Source organism: Trichosurus vulpecula, chromosome 5 (genome assembly GCF_011100635.1).
Source record: "Trichosurus vulpecula isolate mTriVul1 chromosome 5, mTriVul1.pri, whole genome shotgun sequence".
Lineage (NCBI taxonomy): Eukaryota > Metazoa > Chordata > Mammalia > Diprotodontia > Phalangeridae > Trichosurus > Trichosurus vulpecula.
In genome coordinates this window covers 65,907,100-65,928,613 of record NC_050577.1, presented here as the reverse complement: position 1 = coordinate 65,928,613, position 21,514 = coordinate 65,907,100, and the positions used below count along the sequence as shown (strand labels likewise).

General features: G+C 37.5%; 1 protein-coding gene across 1 annotated transcript in view; it reads right to left on the bottom strand.

Annotated features, from left to right (window-relative positions):
- Positions 1 to 21,514, bottom strand: part of MYO3A (myosin IIIA) — a 265,783-nt gene that overhangs the window by 121,370 nt on the left and 122,899 nt on the right. Inside the window, exons 12-16 of the mRNA XM_036761365.1 lie at positions 21,105 to 21,188; positions 19,630 to 19,832; positions 10,675 to 10,773; positions 10,471 to 10,585; positions 1,616 to 1,742 (exon numbers count right to left, since the gene is read on the bottom strand). Coding sequence (XP_036617260.1) covers positions 1,616 to 1,742; positions 10,471 to 10,585; positions 10,675 to 10,773; positions 19,630 to 19,832; positions 21,105 to 21,188 — 628 coding nt within the window. The remainder of the gene's footprint in view (positions 1 to 1,615; positions 1,743 to 10,470; positions 10,586 to 10,674; positions 10,774 to 19,629; positions 19,833 to 21,104; positions 21,189 to 21,514) is intronic.

Genomic DNA, 21,514 nt, shown 5'->3' with positions numbered 1-21,514 from the left:
TCCACTGATTAAATGCAATTTATCCCAGTTTTCATAGTAATGTATGATTGGGAATATCTTTTAATTTGCTTCTCCATGTTGGGCAAGATATATCTTGGTGGCTGAGAGAGTACATTAGTGTTTTTAGAGTCACTAGTAGAGGATTGCTATAAGACCTTCAGGTATATTCTCATTACCATATACCAATCACAGAGCCATCTTAGTTGTTCTAGTCTGAGATAGTCCTGCAATTTCTGGGTAACCTAAGAATAAAGTTACAGGGCAAGGTAACTCCAGACAATCACCTCTCTAGAGGTGATACCCTGATAGATGAATTCACCTGGGTACAACATTCTTTGAACTTTCATAACTTTCATAAAGCCAGGAAATTGGGTTTGGGGAAAATATGAAAACTAGGTTTGGATTATTGCAGGGTGTGGGGGGAGCTCAAAGTAAACTTAGACATACATTTCCTACCCATTTCTTTTGGGTAGAAAATATATGCATAATCCAGCAATTTAGGATATGTTTTCTTCCTATGATCCCACTTTTTAGCTTTGCATTTTTTTGCATAATTAGCTCAGTGTAGAGTTATGGAAAATACAATAGATTTGAAGTCAAGGGTTCTACTTAATACTTCTGAAACCTTAAGCAGGCTACAACTTCCCAGAGCCTGCTTCCTCAAGAGTTAGACTAGATCAGGGGTTCTTAAGCTTTTTTGTGTCAGGGATCCCTTTAGAAGTTTTGTGAAACCTAAGGCCACCCCTTATCAGAATAATATTTTCTTGCCTACATTCATAATAGAAGGAAATGCTAAAATTTAAAGGTTGGTGGACATAAAAAGTTCACAGACCCCCTGAAATCTATCCCTTGACATTAGTTTAAGAACCTTTAGATTCAATGTTCATCCCTTTCAAGTGAATCTATAATATTTTGATTTATGACCTAGAGGCTAAACCTATCTTAAAAATACTAACTCTTACATAGTATGACCTTTGGGTTGAAATGTTCAATTTCATGGTATATGGCTGCTGAGGTACCTTCCAACACTCTAATTCTCTGATACCATGAAATAGAGGATTTAGAGCTGGAAAGAATCCTACAGAAAACCTAGTCCAAACTAATTTTTACCTATAAGGAAGCTGCTGTTGTTGAGTTGTTTCACTTGTGTCTGACTCATTGTGACCCCATTTGGGGTTTTCTTAAAGATACTGGAATGGTTTGCCATTTCCTTCTTTAGATAAGGAAGCTGAAGTCCAGAGAAACGTAGTGACTTTCCAAAGGTCACAGAGATAGTTATTAGATAAGCCAGAATTCCACCTCGGGTACGCTGATTCTGAATTCTTCCCACTATACCCAAACTGTCTCTCTCATTGATAGTAAGCTCATTAGAGAACCATAGAAATAACTCCTTACCAGCATTTTATATGATAATCAGGGAATTTGTAGGCATAAAGATCTATTTTCTAAAAATGGACTTTTTTTGTTTTTATTTATACATGAATCAAATCTGACTATTGTTTTAAGGTTTCCATATGTAAATACAATTGCTAAAAATTACCATCATGTGACACATATGCTACACTAAGATGTAGAAATGAAAAACGTAATCATGAATGGAAGGCAATAAACTCACAGTTCTCGAGTGCTGCTGGGTTGGCAATGTTGCTTTTGTCAATCTGGTGCTCAGTTGCCACAGAAAAAAATTCAATATTTCCCACGTTTAAAATTGCAGCTAGAATGCTGTATACACTTCCAAGTTCCTGGGAGAAAAAAGGACAGAAGTATTGATGTCCCTCAATCTCATTCATGTCTATATTTTAGGAAGGGGATGACTACAGGAAGAGCAGTTGCTGAAGAGCAGACTATCAGATTGTCCCCCATGCTCTCTCCTTCTCCTCATGCTCTTAGAACCCTAAACTTATTTCAAGGCTCAGTTCAAGGGCTACCACTTGAATTATTGCTGCAGAACACTCTTTCTGATTCCCCAGTTTTTATTCCAACCCACACATGTACTGCTTTGTGTGTGTGGTAGGTGTACTTGCTTTTACCTCTCTGGGTTTGTATTCCCTTTGTGCCCCACCTTCTATCCAACCAAAACAGGAGCTTTTTTTTGTTTTTTGTTTGTTTGTCTCCCTAGCACCTAGAATATAGCAGATGCTGTGGAGAACTTTACTATACCCCTACACAGATGTCATCATAAATGGGATGGCCTAGCAGAAGCAGGCCTCAGGGAACCCTTCCCCCCATCTCCCCTTCCTTAATCCCTATTATCCAGGACCAACCAAGAACTGGAAACTTCCTTTTGGCTGAAGGTTGACCTTTTCTCTCTGCAACGAGTAGGATCCTCTCTCTACTTGAGGTAACTATATATTGCTAATGCCTTCTCTTTGAGATTACTCCTCACTTACACTTTATATTTCTTGTATGAACATAGTTATTTGCATCTCATGTCCTCCATTAGAATGTATGCTCCTCGAGGGCAGGGACTGTATTTTTGCTTTTTTTTTTTTGTATCCCTAGCACTCAGGTTAGCTCAACTTTTGTGAAAGAAAAAAAGGAAATAAAAGAAGGTAGTTGAAGTATCTTAAACATTCACAAAAGGAAATAGAAGGTAGTTCAGAGGGAAACACACAAGTAGGATAGCTTTGAAAGTAATATCTTAAATTTATATATTTCTTTTTAAGCAAGTTGTACAAAATAGAGATTTATGGTTTCACATATAATGCTTTTTCTGTTCTACTTTGTAAAAGAAAATTTTATTTTTGTTTTTTATGTTTTCTTTTTATGCATTTCTGTATTTTTACTTGTTAAATTTAGAACTAAACATAATAAATGCTTGTGAATTGACTATCCTCTTCTCAACAGTCACTTGTTGGAGACCATTCATCCTGCTATTGTTCTGCAAGGCCCACCAGGCATAACTATCTGTCTTGTGGCTTTGCCCTCTAGATCCAAAGGACCAGTTGGCCTTTCCATTTGCCCTGAAACTGAATCTTTTTCTATGTTTTGTCTTCTGTAATTAGAATGTGAGTTCCACGAGAGAAGCAATTGTTTCAGTACTTGTATTATCACAGTGCTGGGCACATAGTAAGTGTTTAAGGAATGCCTTTTAATTTCATTACATTAATAAATAGAGGTCACCCTTGATATAGAAAGAGACTGTGGAGACTAGAGCAAGGATGTGAGGGTTTTCCTTTATAAAAAGTACACCAGTCAATTGCTTTATTATTCCATAGATAGAACTATTTACAACAAACTGACAGTATGGTTTCTAATTTCTTCTCCATGAACCATTCCCACCGATGCTCTCTTTAGTTGCTTTTTGCAAAGAAAAGTTACATAGTTGGGGAAGGAGGAGGAAAAAAAAATACCACTGTCTAATACAGGATGTGTGATGTTAAGTACACAATAAATTATGATGTGTTTGAACTACTTTTTTTTGGCCATGAGCTGAATAAATCTGAAGAATCAGTTGCATTATAGGACAATTTCTGACTAATTCTAGAGAGTTTAGGGCAGCAATAACTTTGATGAAAATCTGTAAATCAGGTGTTTCAAAAGGAGATGTATACTAAAATGAATGTTTAAGTGGGTCACTGTTTGTAGAGGCAGTTTGTTAAGGAGGCCGTGGCCATTCTGTGTGGTACTCTAAGTATAGCATCCTGGCCTAGTCAAGCCAAGCAAACCTTGAAACAGATTCTATTAACTTTTTAAAAAAAAAATCAGATCCTCCATTGAGGCTCTACTCCATTGTAAAGAAATACAGTTCTGAAAGACTTAGGAACTCTGATAAATGCAATGATCACTGCAAAAATGCAAAGGTCAGCCATGATTTCAGAGGACAAAGAAATATGCTACCCATCTCCTGAGAGAGGGGTGATGAGCCCAAGGTGCAGAAAGAAACCCCAATTCTTGAACATTACAATTGTGTGGTTTATTTTGCTTCACTATGTTTATTTGTTTACAAGGATTACATTTTTCCTTTTTTATTGAGGAGAGGATTTGGAGAGAGAGAGAGGAGTTAGTGGTAGTGTTGAGGAAAGAAAAAAGGAAATAAAAGAAGGTAATTGAAGTATCTTAAACATTCACAAAAGGAAATGGAAGGTAGGTCAGAGGGAAACACACAAGTAGGATAGCTTTGACAGTAATATCTTAAATTTATATATTTCTTTTTAAGCAAGCTGTACAAAAGAGATTTATGGTTTTACATATAATGCTTTTTCTGTTCTACTTTGTAAAAGGAAATATTATTTTTGTTTTTTGGGTTTTCTTTTTTTTGTATTTGCATTATGTGTTTCTATATTTTTACTTGTTAAATTTAGAACTAAAAAAAGAAAATTAGATTGTAAGCTCCTTGAGGGTAGGGACTATATTTTACCTCTTTTTGTATTTCTAGCATTAGCACAGTACTTGGCACATAGTAGGCACTTAATAAATATTTTTTGATTTGTTGTTTATTGATTGATTAAAAAAGGGCAAAAGCAATGAAAATAATCATGCAAAACTAATGAAAATAATCATGCAATCAAGCCATTCTTGTCTGTCCTCACCCTATCCCCACACCATGTACGAATGGGTATAATCTATACTCCTGTGATGGCAGATGTTTTTTTGGGAAAAAAAAGTCCCAATGAAAATTTAAGCAGTGGTGCGTTGGAAAACTATTCTCCTTGCACATGAGCAGAAGGGTTGAAAAAACAATTTCCCTTCTGTCTTTTCTTAGCACATCCTTCCTAGGAAGCTGGGAGGTCTACTATAGATCCATTGGGCTAGACTGACCTCTGCTCCAACTCTGGAATTCCATCTCCCTCCTCTATGGAATTCCCATCATTCATTGTCTTCAGTACAGTGTGGGCCATAGTACTAACATTCCAGCTCAGTAGACTGAGTCCTGTGACATCAAACTCTTGCACTTCAGATGTCCATGCCCAGAAGAAGCTCAGGAATACCCCATATCTCCCCCTTTCATGCAGATACCCATCTATTTCTTGTCCTCTCTGCCCCTCCTGACCACAGTTCTTGTTTCTAGCTGTAAATCCCACCGGATTCTAAAGCTCTAGAGCCTTCTCCTCGTGAACACTGTCTCCCTTGCCTAAAGGCATGATTACAGATTACATTACAGACTAAGGCAATTCCTGCACACATTGTACTAAGTTATAGAGGGGCTGTGACCTGCTTGGGGGATGGGGCGCTCACATGGATGAAATCACAAGTAGCCAATGATGCTAAAAATATGGCTTTGAGGTGTGTAAAGTACTCTGCAGGCACCATCTCCTCTGTTTCTCACAATAACTCTCTGAGGTAAATGCTAAAGCTATTATTTCCATCCTACAAGTGATGAAACTGAAGTTTAGAAGAGTTGAGTGACTTGCTTAGCATCACACAATGCTCATAATTATCTGAGGTGGGATTTGAACTCATGTCTTCCTGGTTCTAAGTCAATGCGCTATCTACTAAGTAACACTGTTACAAGCACTGACATACAATATGACACATGATTCTTCTATTTCCACTGTTTCAGCATTTAATTCAGCACAGATCTCACAGTTAATAGAAATGACTTACTGAAGCTATGCCAAGCCAAGCAGAAACTTTAAATATGAAAGCAATATGTAGGAAGACTAACTCCCAGTAGGCATGCTTATAAAATGATTTTTTTGAGTGCACAGGTCTATCAATAAATCCTGATTTATAAAGTAGACAAATCCCAGAAAAACAAATAGATGTGGTTTCTTTTACATCAGGTAGAATGTGCACAGTAGTTGACATAGAGGTGAACTTTTCCTGCAGATGTTAAATGTGAATTTGAACCATCATAAGAAAAATTACAGAAAATCAAATAAAATAGAACAAAAACTGTGGTCCTATCTAGCCACAATGCAAGTGTTTTTTTCACAATCTAATTGAATTCAACAAACATTTACTGAATGCCTAAAAGATGTTAGGCACTGGGGATTAAAGACAAAAAGGAAAGAGTCCTGCCCTTGGGGAGCTAACACTCTATGTTCATATTATCATGAAACCAAAATAAAAATCTAGAAAAATAGTACAAAATAATCCCCCCTAAATCTTTTTTTTTTTTATTTTTTTATTTTTTTTATTTTTTTTAATGCAATTTATTTATTTAACATATTTGGTTTTCAGCATTGATTTTCACAACAGTTTGGATTACAAATTTTCTCCCCATTTCTGCCCTCCCCCCCCACTCCAAGATGGCGTATATTCTGGTTGCCCTGTTCCCCAGTCAGCCCTCCCCTCTATCACCCCCCTCCCCTCTCATCCCCTTTTCCCTTCCTTTCTTGTAGGGCAAGATAAATTTCTACGCCCCATTGCCTGTGTATCTTATTTTTTAGTTGCATACAAAAAGTTTTTTTGTTTTTGAACATCTGATTTTAAAACTTTGAGTTCCAAATTCCCTTCCCTCTTCCCTTCCCACCCACCCTCCCTAAGAAGTTGAGCAATTCAACCTAGGCCACACATGTATTATTATGTATAACCCTTCCACAATATTCATGTTGTGAAAGGCTAACTACATTTTGCTCCTTCCCAACCCATCCCGCTTTATTGAATTTTCTTCCTTGACCCTGTCCCCTTTCCAAAGTGTTTGTTTTGATTACCTCCACCCCCATCTGCCCTCCACTCCATCATCCCCCTGCCTTTTTTTTTTTTTATCTTCCTCCTTCTTCTTTCCTGTGGGGTAAGATACCCAACTGAGTATGTATGGTATTCCCCCTCAGGCCAAATCTGATGAGAGCAAGGTTCACTCATTCCCCCCTCACCTGCCCACTCCCCTCCTCTCCTAGAACTGCTTCCTCTTGCCACCTTTATGGGAGATAATCCACCCCATTCTATCTCTCCCTATCTCCCTCTCTCAGTAAGTTACTCTCTCATCCCTTAATTTCATTTTATTTCTTTTAGCTATCTTCCCTTCATCCTCAACTCACCCTGTGTCTGCTCTCTCTCTTTTACATATATATATATATATACACATACATACACATACATACATATACACATAGATACATGCATACATACACATTCACTTATATATATACATAAACATATATATATGCATATATATATATATGCATATTCCCTTCAACTACCCTAATACTGAGGTCTCATGAATCATACTCATCATCTTTCCATGTAGGAATGTAAACAAAACAGTTCAACTTTAGTAAGTCCCTTGCAATTTCCGTTTCTTGATTACCTTTTCATGCTTCTCTTGATTCTTGTGTTTGAAAGTCAAATTTTCTATTCAGTTCTGGTCTTTTCACTGAGAAAGCTTGAAAGTCCTCCATTTTATTGAAAGTCCATATTTTGCCTTGGAACATGATACTTAGTTTTGCTGGGTAGGTGATTCTAGGTTTTAATCCTAGCTCCATTGACCTCCGGAATATCGCATTCCAAGCCCTTCGATCTCTTAATGTAGAAGCTGCCAGATCTTGGGTTATTCTGATTGGGTTTCCACAATATTCAAATTGTTTCTTTCTGGCTGCTTGCAGTATTTTCTCCTTGATCTGGGAGCTCTGGAATTTGGCAACAATATTCCTAGGAGATTTCTTTTTGGGATCTATTTGCGGAGGCGATCGATGGATTCTTTCAATTTCTATTTGCCCTGTGGCTCTAGAATATCAGGGCAGTTCTCCTTGATAATTTCCTGAAAGATGGTATCGAGGCTCTTTTTTTGATCATGGCTTTCAGGTAGTCCAATAATTTTTAAATTATCTCTCCTGGATCTATTTTCCAGGTCAGTGGTTTTTCCAAGGAGATATTTCACATTGTCTTCCATTTTTTCATTCCTCTGGTTCTGTTTTATAATATCCTGATTTCTCATAAAATCACTAGCTTCCACTTGCTCCAATCTAATTTTTAAAGTAGTATTTTCTTCAGTGGTCTTTTGGACCTCCTTTTCCATTTGGCTAATTCTGCCTTTCAAGGAATTCTTCTCCTCATTGGCTTTTTGGAGCTCTTTTGCCATTTGAGTTAGTCTATTTTTTAAGGTGTTGTTTTCTTCAGTGTATTTTTCGGTATTTTTTTGGGTCTCCTTTAGCAAGTCATTGACTTGTTTTTCATGGTTTTCTCGCATCCTTCTTATTTCTCTTCCCAATTTTTCCTCTACTTCTCTAACTTGCTTTTCCAAATCCTTTTTGAGTTCTTCTATGGTCTGGGGCCAGTTCATGTTTTTCTTGGAGGCTTTGGTTGTAGGCTCTATGACTTTGCTGTCTTCTTTAGGCTGTATGTTTTGGTCTTCTTTGTCACCAAAGAAAGAATCCAAAGTCTGAGACTGAATCTGGGCGCGTTTTCGCGTCCTGGCCATATTCCCAACCAACTAACTTGACCCTTGAGTTTTTCAGTGGGGTATGACTGCTTGTAGATTACAGAGTTCTATGTTCTACGTTTGGGGGGGAGGTGCCAGCTCTGTCAGAGCCGCACTCCTCCTTCCCCAAGGACCCCCAGTCCAGACTGGGCTCAGATCTTCGGCAGGCTGTGCACCCCTGCTGTGATCCGCCACTTATTTCCCCCCACCAGGTGGGCCTGGAGCCGGAAGTAACAACAGCTGTAGCTGCCCCACCTCCGCTGCCCCCGGGGCTGGAAGCCGAACCGCGAACTCCTTCCACTCCCGCAGCTTTTCCCACTAACCTTCTCCGCAGTCTTTGGTGTTTGTGGGTCGAGGGGTCTGGTAACTGCTCACGTATTCAGGGCGCTAGGGCCCCCTCCGCCCGGCTTCTGGACTGGATCGTCCACACCGCTCAGGCTGGGCTCTGCTCCACTCCGTTCCCAGCTCCCAGCTCCGTGTGGAATAGAGCTCACCCAGAGACGATCCGGGCTGTCCTGGGCTGGAGCCCTGCTTCCCTCTGCTGTTCTGTGGGTTCTGCCGTTCTAGAATTGGTTCAGAGCCATTTTTATAGGTTTTTGGAGGGACTCGGGTACGGAGCTCACTCTAGTCCGTGCTTACCAGCCGCCATCTTGGCTCCGCCCCCCCCCCCTAAATCTTTAGATTATATGAACACTAATTATTTACATTCAATTTCCGCAAAGAAAAAAGCTTTTAAGATTAAATTAAATTAAAATTTTAAATAAAAAATGTTTTGGTATTCTCCAACTTCTGCTATTTGTAGAGTGATTCATATTTGTCCTCCATCCTTTCTGAGTCTTCTCAACTACAAACGTGAAAGTACAATGTGACCTCATGACACATGTGCTTAGTTCTTAGAGGAAATTATATTCATTGTGAAAACCAGCACAATTATTTATTGTTAAAATCAGTGAGGAAAAGCAATTCCCCATATTTGGGAGATACCAAGAAGATCTTTAGTAAACTGTAAAGTCAAAATGTAGAAACAGAATACAGAAATAAAATGATAAGGATCCATACAAGTGCTAAATCAGCTATGTAATGTTAAAACCATTCTACTTGCCTGATATATAGGGAACCAGAATAGCAATGGAAATAAAGACAAGGGGACAACTTATAATTTGAACCCTTTAGCCTACCCTTTTGAAAATAAAATAAGAAAAGTGAAGGTCAAAAATTCAAAGACTCCAAAGGAATAAGTTAGTCTTAATTCAGCATAATAATAATTTAGATTTATGTAACATTTTGCAGTTGACAAAGTTCCTTCCTCATAATATTCCTGTGAAGCAGGTAATATACTCTAATTGCCATTTTGCAGATATGAAAACTGAAGACAAATAACTTGTCCAGGGTCACACAGCTAGCAGTTTTAGAGCTGGAAATTGAGGCATGGAGTTTAAACTCAGTTTTCTTTGAGTTACAGCATGCTGCTTCATATGTGCTGAGATACATTCTGAGAAGCTTTGATTATATAAGCAAGTGAGGTTAACATTACCAGAAAGCAATTTAAAAAAATCTACAGACTTCTAAATGAATAGGATTGATATCTTCACTACACACATTTTGAATAACTTTATGGTGCATTTCTATCAATGACTGTTTGTGGTATGCCCAGCTAATAAAACTTTCTAAGTTTATGGAAAGGCATAAACTGTTTTGTAAACCTAAGCTATTTTTATACATCCAGACACACAAAGGGATTAAATTAAGTCTTTTATATTAAGTGATTATGAGGACACACATTAACCCTTTATGGCTTCAAGGGCATCACTCAGGAAATGGAAGTTAAAACTCAACTGAATCCTCACCGTTGACCTGGAGGAGGTCATGTGCCTATCTGTAAGTCCAATATACACTCAGTGAACAATTATATCCTCCCACACAACCCTTGGCAATGTATCAAAATAATAAAATAAGGAGCAATCATTCAGAAATAGAAAATAAATAAAAGAAATCTGAGTTAAATGATGAAAATAATTATAGCTCAAATCTATGACCATGTGATTTAAATGTCATCATTGATCAATAAGCACTTATAATGTGCTGCCAGTATATCAATCCTGGTGCTATAAATGTGTTTCCTCATTCCTGATCAAAAAAGAGGCTTGAACTTCATTAAAACTCACCTCCATTGTGAAACCTATCACTTTGAAGCATTGCTCAATTAATTCAAATTGGGACTTATAGAAACTGTTGTTCAACAAGTCCTGCTGCATTCTGAGATGTTCATTTTGGAGGTACCTGAAAAGATGTATGAAGGAAAGGTTATGACTAAACGTCACTGGAAAACAAAATTATTTTGTGCCCCAAAGACCAGTTCTCTGTGTTACCTGGGAGGTTTATTTTCAGGCAATTTGTAATGGGCCAGTTTTTTCTTTTCAGCCAAACCTGCATAGATGTAATAAAAAATATGGAAATTTTTCTCTCCACTGAAACAATAAAAAAAGAGATGTTAGTGAAGTGGTAAATAAGGTTAGTTACTACTTGCTAAACTTATTTTGCCAAATTTGTATTAAAATGTCAGTGCCAACCTTCTCCCATGGATCTTGGTGATAGTGGTGCACTAGACTTACTATTTAGAAAAATAACTTTTAAGAATAACCTTAAGAAAAATAAACAAATAAAATCATCAATGAAATCATACTTAAAGGCATAAACTCTGTATTTTGATAAAAGGGAAAATACATATGCACTTTAATAAAATAACAGTCTTTCTTACTCTGTGCCCACTTCTGATCTCTTTTAAATCTATCTTCTACTTATAAGATTTGTAGTTGTTTCTTGTTGCTTCTGGGATAAAATATAAACTCCTCAGCTTAGCATTAAAATACCTCTCCCTCCATCTCTTCCTCCTTTATCCATTCCTTCCTTCCTTCCTTCCTTCCTTCCTTCCTTCCTTCCTTCCTTCCTTCCTTCCTTCCTTCCTTCCTTCCTTCCTTCCTTTTTCTTTCCTTCCTTAATTGTTACTCTGTTCCTTTTCTCCATCATTAGCACTTCTCAATAATCCTTTCTCCTATCCCTGTCATCAATATAATAATCCCCTGTAATAAAAAAATCAGCAAGAAAAACAAAGAAACATATTTGCCATGTCTGAAAATGTATGGCTCCTTCTGAACCCACAATCTAGCATATCTCTGAAGAAGGAAAGACATACTTTACTCGTGGTCCTCTGCAGCCATAATTGGACACCTCAGCCTTCCTCTTCAGAAATATTTCACTTTGCTTCCCTTCAGCCAAACTAGCCAATCTGCTGATGTCCAAACTTGGCATTCCATTCCCTGTTTAGCTGTCTATAGAAAGTCTGTACCTGACACTGGAAATGCATTCTCTCCTCATTGCCACTTCTTAGCTTTCTTTAAGGTTCAACTCAGAAGCCATCTCTGATGGGAACCTTTCCTGTTAGCTGTTAGCACTCCTCCCCCTCTTCAAGTGAACTTTATTTATTTGCATTGATTCTATGTTGTCCCTACTATAATGTCAGACACTTGAGGGTAAGGATCATTTGTCATTTTGTCTTTGTATTCTAAGTATATAACATAATGAATTCCATATAGTAGGTGCTTAATAAATGTTTTGTTGAATTGAACTGAAAGTGTAAACTGATTCTGCTTGTTTTTGGTCTTACTTCCTACTTAGTGTTGTTATATGTCTTTGTATTAATCAATTACACTTTGATAATGAAAGAATGTTACATTACTATGCAACAATTTATTCAATCATTTAAAAAATCTTGGATACATAGGTGGTTTTCTAGTTCTTCACTATTACACATAAGAACATCATGAGTGTTTTTGATAGGTGATTTAAATTTTTCTTTTCCTTTCCTATATCCTTAGGCTATGGTCCTAGTAGAAGGATTACTGGTCAAAATTCAGATTAATCTAATAACATTGCATATTTCCATATTTCTTTCAAAAATGACTACCCCAGTTTTCTTCACTTTGCAGTTTAAGAATTTTGTTTTCCATTGACTTTTAGTTGTAAACTTTCATTCATACATCTTTTTAGTTATCTCCATAATGGATATCTTAGAATGCAACAGGACATGTTGAACAATAGTTTGTATAATAGTTTCTATTACACCAAAGGAGTAATGTTGTGCCTGTTTTGCCATAGACTTTCTGACATTTTTTTGTGAGTAGATAGTGTGACATTTTATTTAACACAATTAAAAGTGAAATTCAATTTGCTTATTTTCTTCCCTTTACAGTCTAACATGTGACTAGGTGATTTTGACTGAATTGCTCCCTCCAAAATGATTGCAGTTCTTGGAGGAAATATTGTTTTTTATGTCATTTTAAAAATTATGTACTCAATAGTAATCAACAAACATGTAAATTTCCATATACAAAGGACAAAAAGAGGTGTGTATGAAGCTATGAATCTACCATATAAAAGTTTTTTTAAAATGTATACTAAATTTAACATGGTAGTACCAACAATCCTTTGCTCGTTTGTTTCTCCTTCTGAACTTCTTTCTGCTCTATTCTATGTATTTGAAAAAGTGTTTTTTGATTACATTAAATTAAAAAAGGTTTTGTAGAAGCAAAACCAATGCAGCCAGAATTAGAAAGAAAATCTCTGATAAAGGATTCTTTCCTGCAAATATATAGATAACTGAACCAAATTTATAAAAATAAAAGCCATTCCCCAATACATAATTGGTCAAAGGACATTAGCAGATATTTTTAGAAGAAGAAATAACGGTTATCAATAATTATATTAAAAGTGCTTTAAGTCACTAGTAGTTAGAGAAATAAAATTAAAACAATTGAGGTACCACCTCATACACATCAAATTGGCTAAGATGACAGAAAAGGAAAATGAAAAATGTTGAAGGGATATGGGAGAATATGTCCACTAATGCAGTTTGTGGAGCTGTGGGCTAGTACAACCCTCCTGGAGAACAACTGGGAACCATGCCCAAAGGGCTATAAAACTGTGCATATTTTTTGACCCAACAATACCTCTACTAGGTCTATAATACAAAGTGATCAAAGAGAAAGGAAAAGGCCCATATATGCAAATATTTATAGCAGCTCTTTTTGTGGGGGCAAATAATTGGAAACTGAAGAGATATTCATAAATTGGGAAATGGCTAAACAAGTTCTGGAATACTGCTGTGATGGAATACTATTATACTATTAGAAATAACAAGCAGGATGGTTTCAGAAAAAAACCTAGGAAGACTTATACGAACTGATACAAAGTGAAGTGAGCAGAACCAGGAGACCAATGCACCCACTAACAGCAAAATATAATGCTGATCAACTGTGGAAGACCTAGATATTCTGATCAATATAACGAAACATAATAGTTCCAAAGAACTCATGATGAAAAATGCTATCCACCTTCAGACAGAGAACTGATGGATTCTGAGTGCAAATTGAAGCATATTTTTCTTTTTTCTTTCTTTCATGCAACATGGCTAATGTGAAAATATGTTCTGCACCACTTCATAGGTATAATAGGTATCAATCATATTTCTTGCTTTCTCAGTGGGTGGTGGAGGGAGAAGATGGAAGAGAATTTGGAACTGAAAATAAAAAAAGTAACATCGATTCTTTTTTCTTTTTCTTCTTTTATCATGATCACTACCTTCATTCAAACAGCAGTATCCTCTCTCAAAATAAAATCCCATCATTGTAAGAAATAAGTATATTTCAGTAAAACAAATTTATTGTATTGGTCAAGTTGGAAAATTATGTTCAGTTCTTTACCAGTAGTTTACTACCTCTCCACTAGGAAATGAGAAGCATTCTTTATCATCATTCTTTTGGAATCATATATGATTACTGAATTGATCAGAGTTCTTAAGTCTTTCAATACTGTTTTCCTTTATAATTTTACAGTCATTGTATACATTTTTTCTAGTTCTGCTCATTTTACTTTCTAACAGTCAGATAAGTCTTCCCAGGCTTCTCTGAAATTGTCACTTTAATTAATTCTTTGGATTCCAAGTGCCAAGATAGTGGAGTAAGGAAGGAACCCTCTGAAGTTCTCCCGAATTCCCCTCCAAACAACTAGAAAACTGCCTCAGAATTGATCTAGGAGTAGGGAAGCAGCTTATCATCCCAACAGGAAAGGTCTCTCTCACTGGTATGGGAGTGGAGCAAAGTCCAAGAGCAGCAGCAGTAGCAGCAGCAGCAGCAACAACAGCCAGCCTCACAGCAGGGGACCTGCAGCAAGGCTCCAAGCCTGGGGCAATCTACCATTGAGGCCCCACCCTCCTACAGCTCCCTAGGCAAGTGAGTAGTCATTGCATGGCAGTAAGGCTCCACTGTACTGACCCCCCCCCCACCCCAAGCACAAGCCACTAGCTAGGCCTTGACCTTATTGCTGATCAGTAGTGTAGCCCCACCCCAGGACTGGCTAACAGCAAGAGCCTGCCCCCATGGCCCACCAGCAGAGAGACCCTGTTTCCATAGTAACCCAGCAGAAGGGCCCCACCCCTGCAGTAGGCATGCAGCTAAAGCCCACACAGGGGAAGCCAACATAGAAGCCCCACTTCCCAATACAAGCCAGAAGGGATACCTACCCTCCAGAGAGAGCAAGCAACTAAGCCCTGAAGCCCAGTGAAATCCAGCAGTAAAATCCAGAGCCCCAGCACAAAAAACTTGGGGCAGCAGAGGACCAGAGCCCAACTCTTGCATAAAAACACCAAGTCACAAAAAAGGCAGAAAAAATGAGCAAAAAAACCTAAACAAGCCCCAAAAAGAGCTTGACTAAAGAAAGTTACTATGGTGATAGGAAGGATCAAGGCATAAACTTAGTAGAGGACAATAGTGTTAAAAAGGCTACATGTGAAGCCTCAAAGAAAAAAATGTAATTTGGCCTCAGGCCCAAAAATAATTCCTGGAAGAGCTTTAAAAGGACTTTAAAAAGCAAAGTAGAGAAGGAAGAAAAATGGGAAAAGAAATGAAAGTAATACCAGATAATTATTAAAAAAAGATCAATAGCACAAGAAGACATGCAAAAACTTACTGAGGTAAATAACTCCCTAAAAATATAATTGGCTAAATGGAAAAAGAAGTACAAAAGCTCATTGAAGAAAAGAATTCCTTAAAAATTAGAATTGAACAAGAGGAAATTAATGACGCTATGAGACATCAAAATATGATAAAACAAAATAAAAAAGTTTAAAAATGGAAGAAAATGTGAAATTTCTGATTGAAAAAATAAATGACCTAAAATAGATGAAAGAGATAAAATATAAGAATTCTTGGATTACTTCAAAGCCATGATAAAAAAAAAATCCTCAACAACATCCTTCAGGAAATTGTCAAAGAATACTGCCCTATTAAAACCAGAGGGCAAAATAGAAATTGAAAGAATCTACCAATCATTGCCTGAAAGAGATCCCAAAATGAAAACTACCAGGAACATCATAGCCAAATTCCAGAGCTAACAGATCAAGGAAAAAGTATTGCAAACAGCCAAAAAGAAACAATTCAAATATCGTGGAGCTACAGTCAGGATTACGCAGGATTCAGCAGCTTTCATATTAAAGAACCAGAGGCCTGGAAATATGACATACTGGAAGCAAAGGAGTTAGGATTACAACCAAGAATCAGCTGCCTAGAAAAACTGAATATAATCCTTCAGGGGAAAATGGACATTCAATGAAACAGAGGACTTTCAAGCATTCTTGATGAAAAGATCAGAGCTGAATAAAAAGTACAAGACTCAAGAAAAACATTAAAAGGCAAAAAAGAAGAGAAAACATAAGAAATTCAATGAAATTAAACTGTTTATATTTCTATATGGCAAGAAAATATTTGTAACTCTTAAGAAATTTATTACTATAAGAGCAATTAGAAAGAATATATGTAGACAGAGGGTGGGGATATCAGGTGACTTTGATTGGATGATACCCCAAAAACAAAACAAAGGGATGAGAAAGAAAATTGCACTGGAAGAAGGAGGAGGTGGGGGAGACTGAATGTTATCAGTCTTGTCCAACTCTTTTGTGATCACTTTGGAGGTTTTCTAGGCAAAGATACTAGTTCCTTGTCCAGTTCCTTTTACTGATAAGGAAACTTGGGCAAACAAGATTAAGTGACTTGCACACAGCTAGTAAGTGTCTGAGGCCAGATTTCAAATCAGGCCTCCCTGAATCCAGGCTTCACGCTCTATCCCCTGTGCTACCTAACTGCTTCTTCTGTGTTAGTAAAGAATTGGATACAAATAAGTATCCACAAACTTGGGAAGTGGCTAACCAAATGGCAGTATATGAATGTAATGGAATACTACTGTACAATAAGAAACTATGAATTTGAAGAATTCAGAGAAACATCAGAACAATGCAGAGTGAAGTAGGCAGAACCAAGAAAGCAACATACACAATGACAACAATAATATAAATCAAAAGAATTTTCAAAATGAAATAACTCTGTGTGATTTTAATGTCTGAGCAGCCCTAGAGAAGAGCTGTGAGAAGAGACTATTGGTGTAGAAGATTGGAAAAACAGGCAGACATGACTGATGTGTTAGTTCTGTGGAACCACTCTTTTTTCTTATTAAAAAATTTGTTACAAGTGCATTTCATAAGTAGAGGAGGAGAGATATCCTCCAAAATGATGGCAATGTAAAAGCAAAGATATCAATAAAAATAAGCTTTTTAAAAAGTACATGTCATCTAAAATTTTACTTATAATTAAAATATTTATGAATATTACTACAATTGTCTTTTATAAATTTGGTATGGCATATTATAACCAAATAAACCCCAAGATATATGAAGTGTTTATATCAAAGATAAATGGTACAGAGGAGACGGTATTGGATTGGATATTGGAAGACAGTTTCAAACTTTGTCACTTATTGTCCTTGTTATGCTGAGCATACTATTTAACCAACCTGGGCCTCAGTTTCCTCCCCCATTAAATGAGAGAGTTTCACTAGAAAATTTTTCAGTTCCCTTGCCCTGGCTACAAGAGGCCAGAGACTAACTACAATAAAAAAGAATGTACTCATATTTAACAAAACAATTTTACATTGGACTCGACTATATGACATGTTACTACAATAAATCACAACCTTTTAAACCTAAAATAATCTAAAAAAGAGTTGAAAGTTTCTACCTTATCACATTTTGGCATGATACACCCACATAATAAATGCCATGACATGAACACCATTTTCCTAGAAGGGCAAACAAAGCAGTTTGGGAATCAATAGTCAGGAGAAAACTTTTGCTTAAAAAACAAAATAAAAAACAAACCTACCATATCTAATCCATCTAACTCAACAGAAAACAACAAGAAAAACATAGTTAGATTCTGTATTTTATTTGGTCTCCAGTGTCTGGTGAAGAAGAAGAAGAAGAAGAAGAAGAAGAAGAAGAAGAAGAAGAAGAAGAAGAAGAAGAAGAAGAAGAAGAAGAAGAAGACGACTATGACAATGATGATGAGGAGGAGGAAGAGGAAAAAGAAAGAAATGAACGAGAGGAGAGAAAGAAAGGAAAGAAACTAGGAAAGAAAAATAAAACTGTATGGACAATGAAGTGGGCCCAGAATTGGATGGAAGAGCAAACTAGACTGACTTAAGGAATATGTGTAACACTTTTCATGACCTTAAGTTTCTCTCTGATATAGAGATCTGTCTTTTAAACATCAATATTTTTCCAATGGTCCTTTATTGCTACAAGTCATGGAATACCGGTCTCTAAAGAATTAAAATCAGAGATCACCTAAAAGGCAATGAAAAGGCACATGGTGGGAGTGAGTAGGTTATAGCAAATGGCCAATGACTTATTGAGTAAGAGAAGTAGCACGAAGGGGTTAACAGAGAGCAGGGGTAGTCACGTAGTAAGACCGATAGCCTTTCTATTCCACTGGTACCCATACATGTAATTCTGTCATTCTGTGACAGAGGATAGGAGGATATAGACAAGTTGTACAGAATGATGAGTGTGGATAGGGTGGGATCCACACCATTGTGGCAATAATCTAGAATGCTGAGGGCAGAGATTTGTTCTAGTATTTGACTGGAAAAGGGTAGGGGGTTAATTGTGCAGCAACAAGTGAATGGTCTGTGTGGTATTCTGGGTACTTTGAGAGCCTAAAACAGGGACTCAACCTTGAAACCTATGGACTCTTTCTCAGAATGATTCTTTTAAATGCACAAAATAAAACACATAGGATTATTAAAAAAAGAATACTGAAAATAAAATGTAAAATTTCCCCCACCCTAGTTTATTTCCTCCCTGAAATCCTTCCGTGGACCCCAGGTTAAGAGCCTCTGTACTAAAAGAACAAGAGGAGGGCATTCATGGCTTGGATTAGCTTCTCTCTGGAAGATTTATCTGTAGACATGGACAAGAAGAGCATGAGATAAGAAAGGTGGAAGGAGGTCATTTATTTATTCACCAAGCAATTATGAAGGACCTACTGCACCTCAGGTGCCATGCTGGCAATACCAAGACAAACATGCAATGGTCCCTGCCCTCAAGGCAGCTTACATTCTGTTGGTGGGACTCCAAATACATGCATGCATGAATGCATGCATGCATACATACATATACATATACACATACACAGAAAGTTCAAAGTAATTTAGGGTCCGGGGAGAGTCATGGGCAACTAGGGGCATCAGGATAGGCCCTTTGCAGGAGGTTGCACTTGGGCTGAGCCTTGAAGGAGGCAAGGGGACTTGACAAGGTGGGGTTGAGGAGGGAATATATTTGCATAGAGGATGGCCTGTTCAAAGCCCTAGAGATTGAGCAAGGAATATCGTGTTTAGGGAATAGCAAGTGAAACAACTTGGCTGGAACACAATGTGTATGAAGTCGAACAACGTGTGATAACCCTGGAAAACAGTTTGGAGACAGACTCAAGGGGTTTCCCCATATAATTAGTTTTCTTTGTAATGCTATACAGTTTATTCTACGTATGTAAAACATTATTCTGAGAAGGGAAACATAGACTTCAGACTGTCACATTGGTCTAAAACATCAAAAAAAGGTTAATAATTGCTGCCCTAGAAGCAGTGGGGACACATTGAAGCTTCTGGAGCAGAGGATTGACATGTGCTTTGAATATATCAGTTTGGAAGCTGTAGGGAGGATAGATTGGTGGCAGGGGAGGGGGGACTCTAGAGGCAGAAAGACAAATTTGTAAGCTATCAGTGCAATCTACATTGGTAGAGGGAATATTCATACTAATGAAATCATGATTCGACAAAAATATTAAGTATATTGCTTTAAAAACATTGCATCACAAACCCTGGAATAACATATTTGGTTATATTTTATCCAACCCCGTGGATGTTTTCCATACACTTACACAGCTTGGTGGATAACTCTGGACTTTTCAAGTAAGTATTCTGAAATCTGAGCTCCGATCACAATGCCAGTGGAGGTAAAATTCATTTCTAAATATTTTCCAAAACGGCTCGAATTGTCATTAATAATAGTGCAGGCATTGCCAAAAGCTTCCACCAGATTGTTCACTTGGAGAATCTTTTCCTGTAGAGTTCTGTTGTTAGCCTATACAGAAAGTATAACACAGAAAGGAAGTTTTAATAATATGGGTATATATATATATGCAAGTATGTGTGTATATATATATATGTAAGCATGTACACATATACATTAAATCAATTTCCATTGATTTTAATAAACAATTTTATATTGCATACTGCAGCTTGGCAATTGTTCAACTTAAATGTGTAGTTAGCTGTAAAATGCATATACAGTGAACTATGGTACATTAGGCATATTGAGTCACTGAGATGCAATGGAAACAACACTGCATTTGGAGTCAGAATGTTGTTGAGTCATTTCAGTTGTGTCTGACTCTTCATGACCCCATTTAGGGTTTTCTTGGCAAAGACATTGGAGTGATTTGCCATTTCCTTCTCTAGCTCATTTTACAGATGAGGAAACTGAGGCAAACAGGGTTAAGTGACTTGCCCAGAGTCACATAGCTAGGAAGTGCCTGGGGTTGTGTTTGAATTCAGGTCTTCCTGACTCCAGATTCAGTGCTCTATCTACTGTGCCATCTAGCTTCCCATCACAATGTATGTTTAAATATTGACCTCACAGAATTTAGGCACCATGCAGCCAGCCCACACCCCTAAAATAATCTCCCCTAGCATGTAGCATATTCAACAAGTGGAAACCCAAGATCCTTTATTCATATTATCCCCTACCAGATATGTGATCTCAACCAAGGTATTTGACCTCTCCAGACTGTTTCTTCCTTATGTTATGGTGCAAATAACACTTGATCTGCCTACCTCTTAGAATGATAGAAACAAAAAGCTGAAAGAGATGTCCAAGAAAATCTAGGGCCCGAACAATAGCCCCTGTTACACAGTAGCTCCTCCTTCCCCTAGGTGGTCATCTAGCCTTTGCTTAAGGAGCTCCAGTGATTGGGGAACCATGATCTCCTTTGGCAGCTCTCTCTCAGAATTCTCCACCTAATTATCTGTCCCCTTCTACCGGTCGGGCTGCTGGTACAGTGGATAGATAGATGACCACAAAACAAGGAAACACCTAGCTTAAAGTCTGCCTCTGACATATCCTGGCCGGGGGACTATGGGCAAGTCATATGACCTCCCAATGCTCCAAGAAACTCCCTCAACCAGAAAGTTTCAGAGAAGGAGCAGGTCAGTATAGGTAGAAACAGTCGCCTTACCTGGGATCTCCCTATAACACTGAAATCACATGTTTAATCCCTACCTCTACAGTGTGTGTATGTGTGCATGTGTGTGCATATGTGTGTGTGTGTGTGTGTGTGTGTGTGAATCAGCTTACCTTTCCAAGAACAGTTAGCTGCTGCACTAAGAGATGGGCACTTTCAGTCTTTCCAGCCCCACTTTCTCCAGAAATGACAATACACTGAATGGTTTAAAAAAAAGAAAAAAGAAAAGAGAAGATAGGAGCTGAAGTCTCTATGTTCAATGAGTTTCAATCTGGTACACTGGGAGGTGATAATAATAATAGCTGACATTTAAATAATGCTTACTATATGCTGGGTGCTGTGCTAAGCACTTTATGATTATTGTCTCATTTATTTTCATAAAAACCTTGGGAAGTAGGTGATATTACTATCCCTATGTTAGAGATGAGAAAAGTAAGGCAAACAGAGGTTAAGTGACTTGCCCAGGGTCACACAGTTGGGCTAGATTTGAACTCAGCACTTCCTGACTCCAGAACCGGTACTT